Source organism: Mastigoproctus giganteus, chromosome 8 (genome assembly GCF_048544385.1).
Source record: "Mastigoproctus giganteus isolate SK-2022 chromosome 8, ASM4854438v1, whole genome shotgun sequence".
Classification (NCBI taxonomy): domain Eukaryota; kingdom Metazoa; phylum Arthropoda; class Arachnida; order Uropygi; family Thelyphonidae; genus Mastigoproctus; species Mastigoproctus giganteus.
Genome location: NC_143582.1, coordinates 89,326,131 through 89,346,158, shown reverse-complemented (window position 1 = coordinate 89,346,158; position 20,028 = coordinate 89,326,131). Strand labels below are relative to the sequence as shown.

The following is a 20,028-nucleotide window of genomic DNA, read 5'->3' as shown; positions in this document are numbered from 1 at the left end:
TGCATCATATGCCTCTACTAATGCTAATGCTAAAGATAATTAGGCTAAGGTAAAGAAAGCCCACACGAGAAGCACGCAAAAGTTCGATAAATTTACCGGTAAAAGTACTTTGTTCACACAGAAAATTATTCCCACTTTACTAAGATCTGCAATGATGATTCAAAATCTAGCAATGAATTGGGTGCAGCTGATGTCTTCCGTCATATAACTGTTTCTGTTTGACTTCAGAAAGCAGCAGTTATACTGCAAGTTATATGCCTAGAAAATATTTCACATCTTTAATCAACAAAAGCATAATAATACTAATTCAGAGTGTCTCTTAGCTTTGAAAAACAACTCCTCACCTAACAATCCTTTATTAAAGCACATAAGATGTGAGTTGTTACATCTCCATGTAAATCAGAAGATAATTATCAGCGAAGGTAAAGAAAGCCCACACGAGACGCACGCAAAAGTTCGATAAAATTACCGGTAAAAGTACTTTGCCGTAACGGCATTTGTATTGTTGCTCACTCGGTAAACAGTGGGTGTTATCGGTCTGGAGTAGAAGTTGAATCCCATTTTCGAAACCCTCCGGAAGTGTGTGTTGGGGGGGGTAACCTGACCTTTTTTCTTTAGAATCACTAAGTGAATTAACTAATTGAATCACGAACAAAGTCATTTTGCAATTTTTGGCATCATAAAAAATGTTCGTAACGTAGTTTCAGCGGTAAACTTTTTCGAAGTTTGCCATACTTCTTGTGTGGGCTTCCTTTACTTTGGCCCTTTTTTTTTTTTCTTAATAAACAATTTATCCACTAGATCACCAGTGATTCTAAAGAAAAAAGGTCAGGTTACCCTCCACTTCAGGATGGTTTAAATCTCCCATGGGATTCAATTTCTACTCCTGACCGATAACACCCACCATATGTTTACTGAGTGAGCAACAATACAAATGCCGTTACGGCAAAGTACTTTTACCGGTAATTTTATCGAACTTTTGCGTGCGTCTCGTGTGGGCTTTCTTTACCTTCGCTGATAATTATCTTCTGATTTACATGGAGATGTAACAACTCACATCTTATGTGCTTTAATAAAGGATTGTTAGGCGAGGAGTTGTTTTTCAAAGCTAAGAGAGCACTCTGAATTAGTATTATTATGCTTTTGTTGATTTAAAGACGTGAAATATTTTCTAGGCATATAACTTGCAGTATAACTGCTGCTTTCTGAAGTCAAACAGAAACAGTTATATGACGGAAGACAGCAGCTGCACCAATGAATCATCATTGCAGATCTTAGTAAAGTGGGAATAATTTTCTGTGTGAACAAAAATGTAGTTGTCAGATGTTAACATTTATTAGAGCATCTTTAACCCATTTCTAAAAGTAATCGTTACAAGGAAGTGTGAAGGTGGTCTGGGTCTGCAAGATCTCTGAGATTTTATGGAAGTGAACATTCCATTATTCCATTACTATCTGTAATCTGACCCCACTAGGATGATTTGCTCTGGAAACCCACTGTGGGTTCTGCATTAGTGGTCAAATAGGATGGGATGGCTTTTAATTTAGCTGCATAGTTAAGTAGAAACTTCTTTCTTCTGATACGCGTTGGAGTCTCACATGCTTTAATATACAAACTTTGAGCTAGAGATGTTCTGAATGCACCTAGGGCAATTCTAAGTGCACAATGCTGGATAGTGGCAAGACATGCCAAGGTACTTTCTCTAGCAGAATCATACACATGTGCTCCACAGTCTAGATGGGATCTAACTAGGAGACTATATAAGCTGGAATATATGGTTTAGCAATTTGTACCCCACATATACTAGAAATGACCTGGAGTATATTCATTTTCTGTGGATGTTTAACAGGCTCTTGGAAGTTTAGCTTGTTGTCAAATATTAACCCAAGGAGATGAATAAATACTGTTTACTATTGGCAAAGGATGGATGACTAATCATAGTTCAGGTTCGGAATGTATTTTGTGCTTGTTCCAGAAATTTATGGCTGTAGATTTCTGATGAGGTAATTTGTATCCATTCTGTGTCATCCATTCTGTGTCAATGTTGTTTATTGAGATTTGCACAATGCGGTTCATGTTCTGGGAATAACAGGATATGGTAAGATCATCAGCAGATTTAGTTCTCCACCTGGAGATGTCTCAGGCTAATTACGAGTTAGCACTATTTATTGACTTCGAGGGGACTTTTGATAATGTCTGGTGGGAGAGTGTTCTGGACTGCCTTCGAAAAGCAGAGTGCCCAAAAAATCTCTACTGGCTATTAGGAAGCTACTTTGCAAACAGAGAAATTGTAATTAGATCAAAACACCTCCAAGTCCAAAAGGCCATCCATGGGGGGGGGGTTCCCCCAGGGCTCTGTGCTGGGGCCTCTGATTTGGAACCTGGTTCTCTAAGACTGGCTAAGAAAACCTTTGGGAGGGGAAAAAAAAAAAATAAAAAAAAATATATAGCGCTTGCTGACAATAAATAAATTTTCTGTTTATACTCCAGCATGACAACCAAGTCAGTAGAGTTTACAATAAATCGTCAATACAATATTTATCGTATTTAGTAGTCACGGGCTTGAATCCCGGTCCACTCAAGGAACGCGTGCTATGCACTCTCGCTCCTGACCACTGGGCTACGTCAGGCCAATCTGACCATCGTTGTCTCTGGAAAATCACGCATGGCAATAGAACAAGCAGCCCAAACAGTCTTCACATCAAGGACCACACTGAATAAACTGAAGATCAGCCTAATGAAATCCAGCATGACGGTGTTTAAAACCAGATTAGATCTGAGAAGGCCTCCTCAGGTCAAAATTAACAGAATTCGACTCCCCATCGCTGAACAAACTAGAGTTCTCGGCGTAATAATTGACCATCGACTCTCCTGCACCTGCAGCATGCCCACAACAACAAAGCAAAGAAATTCCCTGCCTCCATAGTTAGAATGTCAAGAAACAAGTGGGTTTCTCAAGGCGCACCCTGACCCTCTATTATAAGGTGTTTTTCTGCCCATTGTTTCATATGCAGCAGGGCCTGGTTCCACTGGGCACAGTAAATGTCAATGCTGCTGGCCTCCCATCGGGTTTGCCACGCAGTCTCCATGGCTGCATTACAAGTATTGGCTGGCACCCTACCACTAGACCTACATATTATCTTCGGGGGGGGGGGGGGGGGGTTATCCTACAGAATCAAGAAACGCATCCCAACAGCAATAGCAGGAGTAGAGATCCACCTAAACTAGAAGTTAAACAAGAAAAAACACGCTGTTATAATGAAATGGTAAAACTGTGGCAGATAGTTGAGACAACTCACCGGCGGGCACTGTAACCAGGGTATTCCAAAGCAACCAATAAGTGGTTCTCCCCAACCCTCCAGTCCTCTTTCATTCTCACTGGGCATGGGTCACTAAATAGCAAACTGCACCAGCTAGGACTCCTTGACACAGAACGCTGTCACTGTGGACAAGAAGAAAATTGGAGGCATGTGCTTCTCAACTGTGCCCTCTACCAAGAACAAAGAAACAACCTAAAGAGGGAAATCCCCACCTACAACAAGGAACAACTACACCAATTAATAGACACCCCACACAAACTGAAGGCATTCCAGGTCTCTGCCGCAGAAGTATTTTAGAAGAGGAAAACCTATGCTAACCATCAAAACTACCAGACCCCGTGGCTTCAATTGTCGACTAATGCCAACCAAATGACAGAATCCTTGTACTGTTGGACATTCTACATTTAGTCACTGAAAGACTTCACCCTCCAATTTTCTGCACTCTGCCTTGGCTCCAGGACAACCCCTGGAGCCTGGGCAGCAATAGCACCCTACTGCTATCTTTTCTTCTCTGTCCATTGCAGGGTATGGTGCCTTTGTGCAGGATAGAAACAACTTTTTTTTTTAAACACTCTGCTGCTGGCACCTTTGATCATCAGTCCTTTTCTGTTCCCAGCTAGGGTGCTGGATCAAAAAAAAAAAAAAAAAATTTTTTTTTTTTTTTTTTTCTCTCTCTCTCTCGCGCTCTGCCCTGAGCTGGGGCTCCCCAGGCCAGCAAACTCTCTCTCTCTCTCATTTATTTATTATTAATATATTTTTTTCCCTCTTTAACAATTATCCCAGATTGGGGCTCCCCTGGGCCTGGGGAGTCCTCTTCCTCTCTTCTCCTTCATCCTCTTCGCTTTGCACTTATTTTCATTTCCTCCCTGGGAAATAAAAGTAGAGGCATATGATGCAAGAAAGCAAGCTTATAAGCTTATATAGCATCATCCAAAAAAAAAAAAAAACCTCCCCATTTCACCCATCCATTTCCTCCAAAAGTTTCTCTAGTTCAGCTGTGAATTTATTTAAGCTGTCAACTTCCACAACTACAGATGGAAGTTTGTTCCAGCAATCAACCACCCCACTGGCTAAAGTCAAATTTCTGCACATCTATTCTACAACTGTCTTTCCTTAATTTGAATTTATGTCCCCTCAAGTGAGTAATCTGAGCAAGAGGAAGAATCCTGTCAGCACTAAGCTTGCTCAAACCATTCAAGGCCTCATACACCTCAATCAGATCACCTCGCAGGTGCCTAGTCTCCAAAAGCTGTGATTTGCAGAACTAAAGCCTATCTTGGTAATAGGAACACTGTGTTCCACTCACTAATCTCATTGCCCATCTCTGTACTCGTTCTAGTAGCTCAACATCTTTCCTAAAATGAGGCATATCAACATGTAGCCTGACCATTGCCTTCTACAGGGGACTAATCACCTCCTTATCCCTGTTAGCAAAATTTCTATATATCATTGTCAAGACCTCATTAGCTACTCTTGCAGCCCGTCTGCACTGCTCAGAAAACTTCATATCTGACTGCATAATTACCCAGAGGTCTTTTCATTCTCTACTATCCTAAACTGTGGTATTCTCCATGCAGAATTCCAAAATCCTATAAACTTTCCTTTTAATCAAGTGTAGCTCAACTGCAATACCATATGAAAAGCACATCCTTCCTGTTTCACATTAGATAAACTATTTCCATCTCTAAAAATTGAAACTAGGTGACATTACGTTTCCAAGTAAGTTGTTTATTTGATAATTAAATAAATTAAAGCAGTTACTTGTAATTAATGTAAAGATAAATGCTCTGAGCTGGGGTAATAATCTTTCCAGGTAAATCAGCATGACATGAGACACTGGCAAAGGGAATTCACTAGGAAAGAGAGAAATTGTAAGTAATCTTCTCATTTTAGAAACTACAAAATTTTCATTATTTTGTACATACCAAATTGCTGAACAGCTCTATCAGCACTCCATGGTAATTCCAGTGTTAAATGAACTCGTCTAGCTTGATTTTTGACTCTACGATCTGACTGAAGTGAGATACCAGAACTTGCTGCCTCAGAAATAATAGCAATATGCTAAATAAAACAAATAAACACACAAATAAATACTTACATACATAAATATCTAAACTGAAATATGTACATTAAGAATAAATTTATGTTAAAAATATGTTAGCAGAATGACAAACCAAATTAAGGAATTAGAATGAAAAAAAGTGCCATACCTATAGCAGCAAAAGAGGAGGGAGACGACTAAATTAATAAGCATGTTTTAAAAGGGATACATTGCTAAATAATTTAAAATAATAGCGACTAATTAGAATAAATTCAGCAGCACTCCCCTGATCACATTAAGTATTTGAAATTTCACTCTGAAGATGAAAATGGAAACCTACTACAAAATTGTGACCATCACTATGAAGCAAAAATAAATTAAAGCACACTGATCATGGAGTTCCATCTCATCAGAAGGTCACAATGCAACAATGGCTACGGGATTACTGCATTTCAAATGTTAAAACAAATCAATGCATTGCCGCAATTTACTGTTAAACTAATCAGTGTGAATCCTATGAAATAGACTTGAGTGGTCTTATGCAGTGAGAAATTAAAATATACCAATATGCAGATGTAAGAAGAAAATTCCAAACTGTTAAGGAAGAACAAAGTTAAATAAGAAATAAAATGAATATAAGAAACAAGGTTTGTTTGTTTGTTATTTGGTTTTTAGGAGCATTAGCAACTAAGGCCATATTGCTCTGGATATGTGGTGGTCATTCCCTGACCTTTCCGCATCCTCCGTATTTGGTGATGACGGGCTCGAATCCCGGTCTAATCACTGCTGCTCCTTCCCACATGGCTACGGAGGCACATAAGAAACAAGGATAAAAATGGCAACATGGACTGCGCATTTGCATCTCAGCCCATTGCCACCACATAACATACAAAAGAAAAGCACAAAAAAAGAGAGTATCAGAAACTTTAATGCTAAAAAAGTATTTTCAACTGCATGCATCAGAATATATCAAACTGAAATTTGTAAATTAAGGATGCAATTAAGTTGCACTAATACATCAGAATGTCAAATTAAGTGAATAGAAAGAAAACCATTAATATACCTAGAGTTAGTTCCCCACTATCAAGAGAATTGTAATGGTTGTGGCCAACTAAATTTGAAAATAAAAATCTATGATTCACTGTACATTCATAAATATAAAGAAATTTTTACTTACTATGGCTTTTGTATTTTTTTTTTTCATCATTTTCTCAGAGTTACTGCATGAGAGAACCTATCTGGATGTGTGCCACATTCATTCTAATTTAAAGTTGTAGTAATGCTAGTGTGAGAACCTGATAGGTACTGCAGATATAAAGCTTGGAATTACAGTATGCGTTTATTTCTAATTCAAGTTATTTATAGAATTCTCCCACAGGAACAACCATCAATGTAATAGCATAATGGATATGTCAATGGTTTAATATTTTACACAAAGTATTTTTCGGCGAAGGTAAAGAAAGCCAACAACAAGAACCATGGGAAACTTTTAGTAGTCAAATGTGTTTCCTGGCACCGCAGCTTCTCCCTGCATTCTCAATAAACAGATGGTGCATGTTATCGGTAGTGGCAGTAGAAGTCGATATCTGGATATTGATTAGTTTTTTTTCTCATTATTAAAAGCAGATTATTGGAGTTCGTGAGTGTAATGCGGGTGAAATTTTCTTATGGGTACACCTTCCAGACTGCCTCAGTCTTAGAGTGTTTATCCCCCTTCCCGCTGTTTTAATCTGATAGGAAAACGACTTCTACTGCAACTACCAATAACACACACTGTCTGTAGAAGTCACTTTCGTATCGGGTTAAAACAGTGGGAAAGGGGGATAAACACCCTAAGACTGAGGTAGTCTGGAGGGTATACCCATAAGTAAATTTCAGTCCACTCATGAACTCCGATAATCTGCTTTTAATAATAAGAAAAAACTAATCAATACATTGTTATCGACTTCTACTGTCACTACCAATACCATGCACCAACTGTTTACCGAGAATGAAGAGAAAAGCTGCAGTACTTAAGGGAAATGCAATTGGCCAGTAAAAGTTTCCCGTGTTGGCTTTCTTTGCTCTGGCTTATTTTTAAAAAATTTGTTTGAAAGATTCATTATTATTCAAACACAGAAGGCAATATTCATCACAATAGAGCATTAGCAATAAGTGTAATAGTCACATTTTACATGTTTCATGATAGGGCAAATTTGAAATAAATTTTGAAAAAATTTGAAAATTAAACCGATTAGTAACCTATACACATCTCTCTATACATCAAAAAAAAGTTTTCCTCCTAGCTAAATTAAAAAAAAAAAAAAAAAAAATATATATATATATATATATATATATATATATATATATATTTATACACATAAGCAGAAATGTACAGCACATGCGTGCATTTGAAATTTCATTAATTTTAAGTTTTTTAATTTTAAAAAACTTAAAAATGGAACAGGCTAATGGTATTATCTTTATATTTTATACTAATGACTTTTTTTTAATTTCAAGGAAAAAGTAATTTTTATTATTTTTTTTTTTTTGTAATAAAAAGGTGTAAAAAGACAGCATTCTTTGAACATTTAATACTAAAAATTACATATAGTAAGTATTGAAATCCATTAAGAAAAGATGAAATATTGGCATGTTCCAAGTAGAAATCAAAAACCCTTTTAATTTCTGGAATAACTGTTTCCAGAAATTAAAAAGAAAGTTCTCACATGTCAAGTTCTCCACCACTGACTTTGTTACAACATAAGGTGCCACCACTGCAGGTTCCCTAAATTTATTAAAATAATTTTACTAGCATCCTTTTCACAGCATCAAAGCCAAACTATGTGAAATATCACTACGATAGTCAGAAATTCTTTGTAGCCACCAGCGGTTTTGTCTTTCCATCTTTTTGTGCATTCTTCCTTTTATATTACAAATTTAATGACATACAAGTTAGTGCAAATGCATCATTTTAGTATGCAGCAACCTACTAAAGTAGTTAAAAAGTGGCATAATTTAAGTATATCTCATATTGTGAATACCTTCGCAACTAGTTGCCATGATATTACACTACCTATAGGTCTAATGACTCTGATGAGTATAATAAGAAACTGTACAGGGAAATAGAGTGGGCCATACATCAGAGAGTCTTATAATGGGAGATTTTAATTTCCCAGATATTGACTGGAATTTGTGGGTTGGTCACTCACACACTAGCAAGGCTTTTGTGGATTTATTGGATGATTGTTTTCTACATCAGCATGTATGGGAGGCAACTAGAGAGAGTAATACTCTTGATTTGATTATCAGTAGTGATTCTTCATGAATTTAGAATCTGCAGATAAAGGAATCACTAGGTGGAAGTGATCACAATGTGCTGAAGCGGGATTTAAAGAGGTAACTACCATCAGGAGTAAAGGGAAGGGTTATTGCTTTCATAAAGGCGACTACGATGGTCTGAAACAGTATTTAAATTCTATACAGTGGGACCAACTGATGATGTTACCAACAGCAAATTCAAAATGGGAAGCATTCAAAGAACTTAACTTGGAAGCTACTAGGCTTTACATACCAACTAAGAAATATTGTTCAAGGTTTAGGCCTAAATGGATGTCAGATGAACTAATGAGACATATGGCAGAGAAGAAAAATGCATGGGATACATACAAATTAACACGTGACACAGAAGCCTATGACAGATACAAGTTGATCTGTAACCAAGTTACAAAAGAGGTTAGGCAGGCGAAGGCAGATTACGAGAAATCTTTGGCAAGGAATGCAAAGAAAAACAGCAAAGAGTTCTTTACTTATGTAAACTCTAGAAGGAAGGGGATGAATCAGATTGGTCCACTTGATATCGATGGGCCAACTGTTGATGATCCTGCTCAAGTAACTAACAAACTAAATGAATATTTTGCATCGACATTCACACATGGGTTATTCAGCGAGGGGAATGCCAAAGGTGTATTCAACTCTGGCAGTAAGCTAGAAAAATCTTGTAATAACTGGGAGTAAAGTGGAGGAGAAATTGTTGAAGATAAACACAAGAAAGGCACCTGGGATGGATGTGATCTATCCAGTTATATTAAAGCAGGCAGCAAAGGAAGTAAGCAAACCCTTAGCCATAATTATGAGAACTTCCTTGGACTCAGGGGAGGCACCTCCGTAGCCAGGTGGGAAGGAGCAGCAGTGTGTAGCATAAGCTTCTTGATTAGACCAGGGTTCGAGACCATCATCACCAAATATGGAGGATGCGGAAAGGTCAGGGAATGACCACTGCATTTCCCGGAGCAATATGGCCTTAGTTGCTAATGCTCCTAAAAACGAAATACAGTAATACCCCGACTTACGCGAACTCGGAGTTACGCGGTTCTTGATTTTTTCGTTTGGCAACACTGCCGCCCACTATCTTCAAGGTCGTTTTTTATATGTTATCGATATACGGTGCGACGGCGGAGAATGAGAGCGACAGATGAACAAAATTCAACTTTGCTGCGCATGAGCTGCACACATACACAAGAATTTGTATTCCAACTATCGTATTTATATGTGTGCGTTTGAATTCGTGCTCAACCTTTGTCAGAAATTACATCGTTTTCACGAGAGAAATGGATTGCGTCAGTCGAGCCGTATACAGTCAGTCCTCGTATAACACGTGTTTACACTACACGAATTCAATCATACACTATTTATAAATACGGTAACGATATCTTATAATATAACATGAACCGAATTAGCTTATGCACGATTCACCTTTGTGTTTACAAGAAATGGCAGTCGAATGCAGAATCACCCCAACCGAACGCAACACGATAGGAATGAAGAGAAGATTCAGAAAATGTATTTATGTTTTTTGCATCAGTGAAGGGGAAACACATTTCACCATAATAACGTAAAAACCAACACAATTCCAGCTATCGGTATGCAAATAGATCGAGTTTACTACCAGTTTATAACAGATTCCACTAGCAGAAACGCAACTGGATTTTTATTGTTTTATGTAGTAACCCCTAGAAATGTGTTAATAGTGTATCTCTGCCTTTATGGTGTTGTTTATTCAGTTGCTACACACGTGCAACATGTGTAGCAACGCGCCTCCTCGTTTTGTAATTCTGCTTTATTCCCTACAAATGAGTAAAATACTTAAAAGGTGTGAAAAGGAAGCGTCCTGGTGAAGACACTGCAGATTCAGAGAGAAAAAGAAAAGCAATTATCGATAAACAGAGGCGGACTGGGTCAAAAATTCCTACCCGGGAAAATTTATAGTGGCCTCATACTATGGTTTATGGCCGAAATCACACCAGCCCACCGGGGTTTCCCCTGTAAAGCTTATGGCCAGTCCGCCTCTGTCGACAGAGAAAAAATATGAAATTGTGAAACGCTTTGACGGAAATGAAAGACCATGTGATATTGCACGTGCTACTGGCCTAAATGAAGCAACGGCGAAAAGCACATGACAATAGCAAACTTGACAGGTTGAAAATTGAAAAGGGCTCAATTGTAAAGGGCTTAAAAATTTTAGAAAACATAGACTCCAACAAAGAACGCGTTATAGCTACAAAGCAAGGAATAAAAAAATGATTAGCTTGCTACGATGAAATTCTGTGTGAAAAAAAGAAAGCGCTGTGTCGTCAGACTAATTTGTTAGATTTTATGAAGCCATCGACATCAAAATAACTTTTTTTTACGTAAGTCATTTATTTTTTTAATACATATTTTGTATTAATATGTATAAAGAACTGCAATTTTATTAATATTTTTCTTCTAAACTAGTGTTTTTGTTAGTCCTTGGTCCCAATTAAACAAAATTTATGTGTATTTATATGCAAAGTGTACCCCGACTTACGCGAATTCGACTTAAGCGATTTTCGTCGGACCCACCTATCGTGTAACTTCGGGGTATTACTGTAACTAACTAACTCGGGAGAGGTACCCACAGACTGGAGATGTGCAAATGTGACCCCAATTCACAAAGGAGGTGATCAAAGGCTGACACAAGTAATTATAGACCTGTGAGTTTAACTTCTGTTCCAGGAAAATTAATGGAGGCACTGGTTAAAGAAGCACTGCAGGATCTAGACAAGACTTCAGTTATAGCTCGGACACAGCATGGTTTTGTTAAGGGAAAGTCTTGCCTGACCAATTTGATTGGATACTATGATGCAGTCACAAAAGAACTGGATGCAGGGAATACCTTTGATATTATATACTTGGATCTTAGAAGGACTTTTGATACTGCTGCACAAAATGGAGCAGTGTGGCATTGGAGGCAAATTGCTGCTATGGATAAAGGGGTGGTTGAGGGGGAGAAGACAGAGAGTGGTAATCAATGGACACTGCTCATCGTGGACTAATGTTATTAGTGGAGTCCCTCAGGGTTCAGTGTTGGGTCCATTGTTGTTTTCTATATTTATAAATGATATTGATGATGGTATATCAAGCTTAATGTCCAAGTTTGCAGATGATACAAAGGTTGGCAAGGTTGTCAAGGACACTACTGACACTATGCTGCTGCAACAGGATCTGGAAAGGTTGAGCCGATGGGCTGAGAGGTGGCAAATGAAGTTTAACCTTCACAAATGTAAAGTACTACATATGGGAAACAGCAACCCCAGAGCAACGTATCAACACTGTGGTACTACACTGACAGTGGTAGAGAATGAAAAGTATCTGGGGGTATTTGTGCAGGCAGATATAAAGTTCTCTGAGCAGTGCAGACGGGCTACAAGAGTAGCTCATGGTGTCTTGTCCATGATATACAGGAATTTTTCTAGCAGGGATAAGGAGGTGATTATTCCCTTGTATAAGGCAATGGTCAGGACACATCTTGAGTACTGTGTACAGGTCTGGAGGCCTCATTTCAAGAAGGATGTAGAGCTGCTGGAATGAGCACAGAGAAGGGCAACAAGATTAGTGAATGGAATAAAGGGGTGCTCTTACGAAAAAAGGCTTAAGTTTTACAAATTACAGTGTCTGGAGACTAGGCACCAGCGAGGTGATTTGATAAAGGTATATAAACCTTTGAATGGTTTGAGCATGCTCAATGCTGATGGGATTCTTCCTCTTGCTCAGAATAATCACCTGAGAGGGCATAAATTCAAATTGAGGAAAGACAGATGTAGTAGGATAGATGTGCGGAAATTTGCCTTTAGCCAGCGGGTACTTGGTTGGTGGAACCGGCTTCCATCCCTTGTCGTGGAAGTTGATAGCCTAAATAAATTTAAGGCTCAGCTGGACAGGTATTTCGAACGAACGGAGGGGTGAAGTGGAAGTGGGTTTTTTTGGCTGATGCTGCATAGGCTTCCTTTCTTGCGTCATATGCCTCTACTAATGCTAATACCTCGAATAAGTAAAACTTCACTGATGGAGAAGACTATTGTTACTTATTCTCATCGGTGGGTGAGCAGGTACCCTGGTGTTTCAACAATGACAACCCAGTTATGAAGTATAACTCCACAATATGAGAGATACCTGATGGTGTGTAACTAGAGCAAATTAATCGCCTTAGTGACTAGTTATCAGGCGCAACATGAGGCTTTAGCCTTAAAATACTTATTTAATTTTTCCATATACATATACACACCGAGTTGGCTTTTCATTAGCAACACTCCCTTCTGTAGGAATGGACTGGTCTATGATGCTAGCGAAAGCTAAAAGTTGGGAACAGGCGATACAAGATTATAATTTGCACACATGGCGATTAGTTTTTGAGTGTCTATGATGACGAATAGATTAGGCATTGAGATCTTTCCAACTTTAAATATGGAATGATTGTGGGAGTGGGATATGCAAGTGCCAGTATCTAGACATCAGCCAACTGACTGGTTCAAAAGCAAACAACCAGCCAAAGGCCACAAGGACAGCCATGTTTGGTCAATGCCCACCGTAAGCATTGTGTCTCATATCATAACATAGTAGTACAGTGGGTGGCACAGCTAACCATTCAGTTCCATATGGATACTGGTCTTGCTATTCCTCTGTTGTACTGAGTGGTTTGATCATACAGCTTATGGCAGTCAATGGCCATTACAGGTATCCATGCAGACTTTCTTCTTCTTCAGGTTCTATGTTCAGTTTGAACATTGGAGACCAACATTTTCTAGCCAACTCTATCCCTTGCCTTGCCTTGTGATATAGTTCTTGTGCTGAAAGACCCCCCCTTGTCCATTCTTTGATGTTATCAAGCCATTTTTTTTGATTTCCTTTTGCTCTTTTGCCCTTAATCTTCCCTTGCAGGATTAGTCTCTGCAGGTCATACTGAGGGGCTCTTAAAATATGCCCAAGGTAGGCAGTCTTCCTCCTTGCAATTGTAGTTAGGTGTTCTTGTGGTTTTTGACATCTTAAGGACCCACTCATTGGTGACCCGATCTGTCCATGGAATTTTGAGTATTCTTCTGAGTGTCCACATCCTGAAGGCTTTCAGTTTCCTGATTTCTTCATGACCCAGGTCTCGCATCCATATAGGAAAGTTCGCATGTGTTGGCCATTCGATATCTTTTCTGAAACTCCAGTTGTATTGCAGAGGAAATTCTTAAATACCTCTTTGGTCATACTAATTCTGCTTTAATTTTTGTGCCCTAGTCATTATTATTTGTGACGATCTTCCCTAGATATTTAAAGCTATAAACTTGTTCAATGGGGGAGTTGCCACAGCAATTTGATCCTAGGTGAGGTGTTTTTGCTTATGATCATAGTTTTGGTCTTTTTGGCATTACTTGTTAAGCCTATCCTGTTTGCTGGCTGTTACAACTTTGTTGAGGAGCATTTGTAACTTTCCCTCTGATGTTGCAACGAGGGCAGTATCGCAGACTACTGATAACTGAACCATTAACAGTAATTGCTTCTTTAGGCTTTTGTTTTATGTCTATAATGATTTCGGCATAGAGATTGTACAGAATAGGAGACAACAAACAACCTTGCCTCACCCCTTTCTGGATTTATACCCAGTCTACATTTTTTTCCTCTACAGCCATTGCTGCTTCTTGCTCAAGATATAGTATCCATATAGCCATAGTATCCTTAGTTCCTTGGGATCAATGTTTAGTTTGTTCAAGAGCTGGAATAGGATATCATCTCTCAAGCAGTCGAATGATTTGTCAAAGCCAATGAAGCAGATGAATAGATTATGCTGGTGTTCAATTGCTCTTTCTGCCAGTATATTCAGAGCAAATATTGCTTTTCTTGTACCAACCCCGTTTTTAAAACCCATCTGGTCTTTTCCAATTTGCTCTTGTATCTTGCCTTCAATTCTGCATAGAATCATCTTCAAGAGAACTCTGGTATGGCTATGAGGCTTATTATGCAGTGGTCTGCACATTTTGCTGCTCCTGTATTTTTTGGTATGGGAATAAAGATAGATCTCAGAAAGCTAAGCAGAAGGTTTCCTCCATTGAGGATATCATTGAAAATATTGAGGAGCTGTTGTTTTCCTCTTGTTCCCGAGCATTTCGGCTGGGATGCTGTCAATGCCAGTTGCTTTGTTTTTGTTCATTGACTTCATTACTTGCTCCAGTTCTTCCATCAGAAAGTCTTCATGTCCATCATCTGTTTGGGTGTTGTCATTTCTTAGTTCTCTTCCTCATCGCAGCATAGTTCCCTCAGATAATCTTGCCATTTGTCCTTTTTTGTTGTTTTTATTTAGAATGTGACCTCTTGCATGGTTTTTACTGATGTTGCATAGTTTTCTTCACTTCTTTGTGGACTAGTAATTCCTTATGTTCACTTTGCAGATATTCAATTCTTTTGCATCTCTCCTCCATCCATATCTGTTTTGCCTTCTTATTTCCATTCTAATCAAACTGTCATAATCTTATATTTTTTCTCATCTTTGTTCTTAAAGTTTTTCCTGTGCCCCATTAGCTATAGTATCTCACTTGTCATCCATTGCTGTTTGGCTTTCCTTTACACTCATCCAAAAGTTGTATTTGCAGCATCTGTTATTATCTTCTTGAACTGGATCCACTCCAATTCTGGGTCTCTATCTAGCAGAACAAAATTACTATTTTCCATTCGCTCTTCTGTTATACTTGTGAAATTTCTCCCATATGCAGGCTGGCTAGGGTTTTCTTTGTCCCAGGCTTCTTTAGTCCTTTATTGCCTTTAATTTTATAACAAGCTTCCCTATTAGTTGGCAGTGGTCTGAACCGATATCAGCTCCTGGATAGTTTTGCACTTTTGATGATGTTTCATGCATACTATGAGACACAAGTACCCTGCCCTGTGTAAATCTGTCACATGTCCAATGAATCCCATTCCCAACTATCATGCTGATGGGAATATCCAAATTTGGAGAAAGCAACAGAAGGCCATGGCACTGTTGCTACATGGTAGGCTGGGGACTGTTTTCGCAGCATGCCCTGGTCCTCTCATCACCGTTAATCAATGGCTCGATGGGAACTCCCATCTTTTTATCGTTGCCAACGAAGTATATCCCATTCATGATGACAGGGTATGCAGACAACTCTGGCTGATCAACGATACAATGTCACATGCCACAAGGCTCAGCAGGTTTAAGGATCATGACAATGAATTCTCCATCTGTCATGGCTGCCCAATTCACTTAATCTCAACCCAACTGAGCATGTTTGCATCCTACTGGAAAAGGACATTTGATGCCATGACCATTTACCTATAATATGCAGGCAGGCATTCCTGGCAATGCTGTGTAATGGATGGGTAGAACTACAACAGGACATCCTGCAACACCTTATGGAGTCCATGCTGAGATATATACAGGCTGTATTATAAGCAAAAGATGGCCCCATAAGGTATTAGGTATTGCTAATGCAAAGCTAACTCAATAGTGTGTATGTTTATTTAAGATGGAATTATGAGATAGCCATATGCCACTTTGGCTAAAAAGCCATACGGCCATGGTATAGCATGAGTGAAACACAAGTGCTTCTGTTGTAAGGAGAAAAATAAAAGCATTTATATACAAACAAGGAAAAAATACTACTACCAATTATAGCTAGAATAATTGAATGAAACATTATCAGGGATTACCAACATTCAATATATCTAAACCATAATTTGATAGTATAAACCAGAGCTGTGATGCTCAATACATTCTACGTTGATTTCAATATTTGTAAAAGAATAAGGGAAGTTTACCTCAATATGATACGTAGAATACTTCCGTATGACACTCTCCAGAAATTAAAACTAATAACATTACAGTAAAAATTAGATTAAAAAATCGAAAATATTACATTACCGTAAAAAATAAATTGAAAACAATTAAAAATCAATTAAAAGAATTTAATTGATTTTTCACGAGAATTCTGTTAAATAGGGGTTTGTCTTTGTGCATGCACTTTTACGTATAGCAAATCGGAGATTATATATGGCTGGCAAACATTAACAGAATTCTCGTGTAATTTAATTTTGACGATTTTTGCAATTAATACTCTCATATAAAGGTCATTTTTTTTGTTGCAAACGAGGAAAGGACTGAGCAATTGTTCAGTATAGTGTGTAATTTCCGTATTGGTCTGGCCACAATTTTAAATTCAGCATCTTTAAAGAATCTGTTAAGCTGTTTGTGCCACTGTTATATGGGACAGAAATAAAGTATTTTTTGATGTTACTATTGTTGGTTAGTGTAGTTTTTTTGTATCCTATCCTTAGCTTGTACCCTAATTTGGTTTACTATAGCAAGAGGGTAGCCCCTGTTTAAGAATCTGCTGGTTAATATTTGTATTTCTGAGCCCAAAGCAGATTCTGTCATTGAATATTTATAGACATTGAGAAATTAATTAAGATAATAGATATTTTGTAGGTGAACAGGTGATAGCAGTTATAATGCAGAAGCATGCCGGTGTTTGTAGGTTTACAATAGATACTAAATTGGATTTTATTCGAGTCCAGAGAAAGCATGATATTTAGAAAATGTAATGACTTAGTATCCACATTCTCCCTTTCCAATGTAAAATTGAGTCTAGAATGCATATTATGAAACAAATGTAAAATATCTTGGACAATGCTACTATCAGTAATAAACAAGAACACCATCTAAATACCTCCCATAGTATGTGATATGGGATAGAAAAGGCGTCAGATATTAAGCTGCTCAGGCTCAATCCCATTGGCAAACCAAAAATTTGTTTATATACTTTGTCTCGAATGCTAATATAGTTGGCTTCAACTAAAAGTTTAATTAAGTGAAAAACTTCTTTAATAGGAAGCTTTGTATAATTAATTGGTATAGAGTTGTTATTTAGCATATCCCAAAGAATATCTAATGTGTATTCAACGTTTACATTCGTATATAATGAGGTAACATCTAGTAAGAATAAATTATCATTATTGACAAGTCTACAGCCCTTAAGGTTATTAAATAATATATCATAGTTTTTTTTATCCCAAACTGTATTGCCTGTCTAAAGGGTTTTATAATGCTATAGACATGTGTGGACAAGGATGAAAATGCCAAGTTTCTGTAGGAAGCAATGGGCCAAATAGGAAAACTGGCCTTATGCAATTTTATCTGACTGAAAAGCGGTAATGTTGTATATTCTGGCCTTGAATTCCTTTAACTGAGCCATAGTAATGTAGTCATTTTTTCAATACGGGGTTAATGTATTGATTTATTTTATTGTATTATATTATAGTTTATTGTATAGTATATTAGTATATATTGTATAGTATAGTATATAGTATATTATAGTTTATTGTATTGATTGAACAAATTGGCAAATAGCACCAGGTCTACTTCAAGACAAGTGGAGGTATCTGATACAATTGAATCTAACTTCTTTGTATAATCAGGTTTATCGAGTATTACAACTATATCTCCTTTATCTGCTCTCTGAATAATAATGTCTTTATTTTCCGGAAGTGCATGTAAAGCTGAATGTCATGTCTATTCAATTTAGGAAGTCATGTTTCTTTTATTTTATTCACCACGTGGTTAACTTGTCGAATAAATTAATCTTTTTGTGGAACATTATGAAGTCCAAATTCAATATCAGTTATGCACTGTTCTTTAGGTAGTTGGGAGGTGGTAAATTATAATTTAATCCTTTGGATAAAAGGGAAATCTGATCCTGTGATAGCATATATTTGAAAGATTTGTAACCTGGTGATATGTCAGTTTTCTGAACATTGGGTGAGGGGTGTTCGTGAACTAGCTGAAGTATTCTGTGGTAGCACATATGTATGTGGGGAAAGGGGGGGGGTCATTACCGAACTATTATGCACTGGGTCGCACACTCACGACTGTATTTGAACTCGTATGGACGTGTCTTGACACCCGATAATAATGTATTCAATTTGTTAATGTGTCTGTTTTTTTATTTCTAAGGGCTGTGCTCCTTGTTGCAAATCTATGGAGGTCTTCAATACAGACCACTTGTTAGGATGTAGATAATTTTTTAATTTGTTGCGAAGTCTCCTAACCTGGGAAAGGTATTTTTGTTTATTAGAATACTGAGATCTCAAAGCAAGTTTAACTATATTACATGATGTGGCAAGTGCTAGTTGCTTTATGCCCGAATTTTATGATTTAAATTGACCTTGGCAAACTTCGGAATGATGTTGTTTTGAAGACAATATTTTAGAAAAGAAATATGGTAACTTTGGGCCAAGTATCTTAGTGTTAATCTAATGTAATTTTGCACCAAGCTGTTCAAAAAATCCCCCATAATTGTGTGTATCGATAGGTTATAATTGGAAAGAAAGGAAGTGAATGAAATAGTTAATAAGAGTTTAAAAAATGAATTTGATAGTATAAACCAGAGCTGTGATGCTCAATACATTCTACGCCTCTGCATGGACTCCACAAGGCATTGCACAGCATGTCCTGTATTGCCTGCACATTATCAGGTCATAGCATCAAATATCCTTTTCCAGTACATTCCAAACATGCTCAGCTGGATTGAGATTGGATGAATTGGGTAGTCATGAGAGGATGGAGAAATCATTGTTATATTCCCAAAACCAGTTAGCAACCTGCTGAGACTTGAGGAATGTCACACTGCCTTGTTGATAGATGCCAGAGTTGTCTGGATACTCTGTCATCATGAAGGACTGTACTTTGTTGGCAACAATAGAAAGGTAGATGTCCCCATTGAGTCAATGATTAACTGTAATCAGAGGAACAGGGTATGCAACGAAAACAGTCCCCAGCATGCCAAATAACTCTTATGTTGCTTTCTCCAAATGTGGATCAGTCCTTCAGCATGATAGAGTTAAAAATGGAATTCATCAGACTATGTTACAGATTTGCATATGTTGGTGGTTTGGTGTTAGTGCTGATGTGCACATGCAAAGAACAGTATCGTGTATCTCACAGTGTGCTGTTGTTATTTGGTTTTTTAGGAGCAATAGCAACTAAGGCCATATTGCTCCGGGGATATACAGTGGTCATTCCCTGACCTTTCCGCATCCTCTGTATTTGGTGGTCATGGGCTTGAACCCTGGTCTAATCAGAAGCGTGTGCTACGCACTGCTGCTCCTGCCCACCTGGCTACGGAGGTGCCCTCACAGTGTGCATGAGCAGTGATAACTGCCATAGCCTAAATGAGATAATGTTTGGTGCATAGTCCATGTGGATATTGGTCTTGCTATTTCAGTGTTGTACTGAATAGTTAGCTGGGCCAATGTGCTGCATCACTGCTGTGTTAGATGAAACACTGCTCATGATTGGTGTCAACCACAAGTGGCTGTCTCGTGTGTGACCTTTGG

General features: G+C 38.0%; 1 protein-coding gene across 1 annotated transcript in view; it reads right to left on the bottom strand.

The window, feature by feature from the left end:
- Nucleotides 1-20,028, bottom strand: part of LOC150081707 (protein strawberry notch homolog 1-like) — a 438,163-nt gene that overhangs the window by 110,945 nt on the left and 307,190 nt on the right. Inside the window, exon 19 of the mRNA XM_090378817.1 lies at nucleotides 5,246-5,381. Coding sequence (XP_090234943.1) covers nucleotides 5,246-5,381 — 136 coding nt within the window. The remainder of the gene's footprint in view (nucleotides 1-5,245; nucleotides 5,382-20,028) is intronic.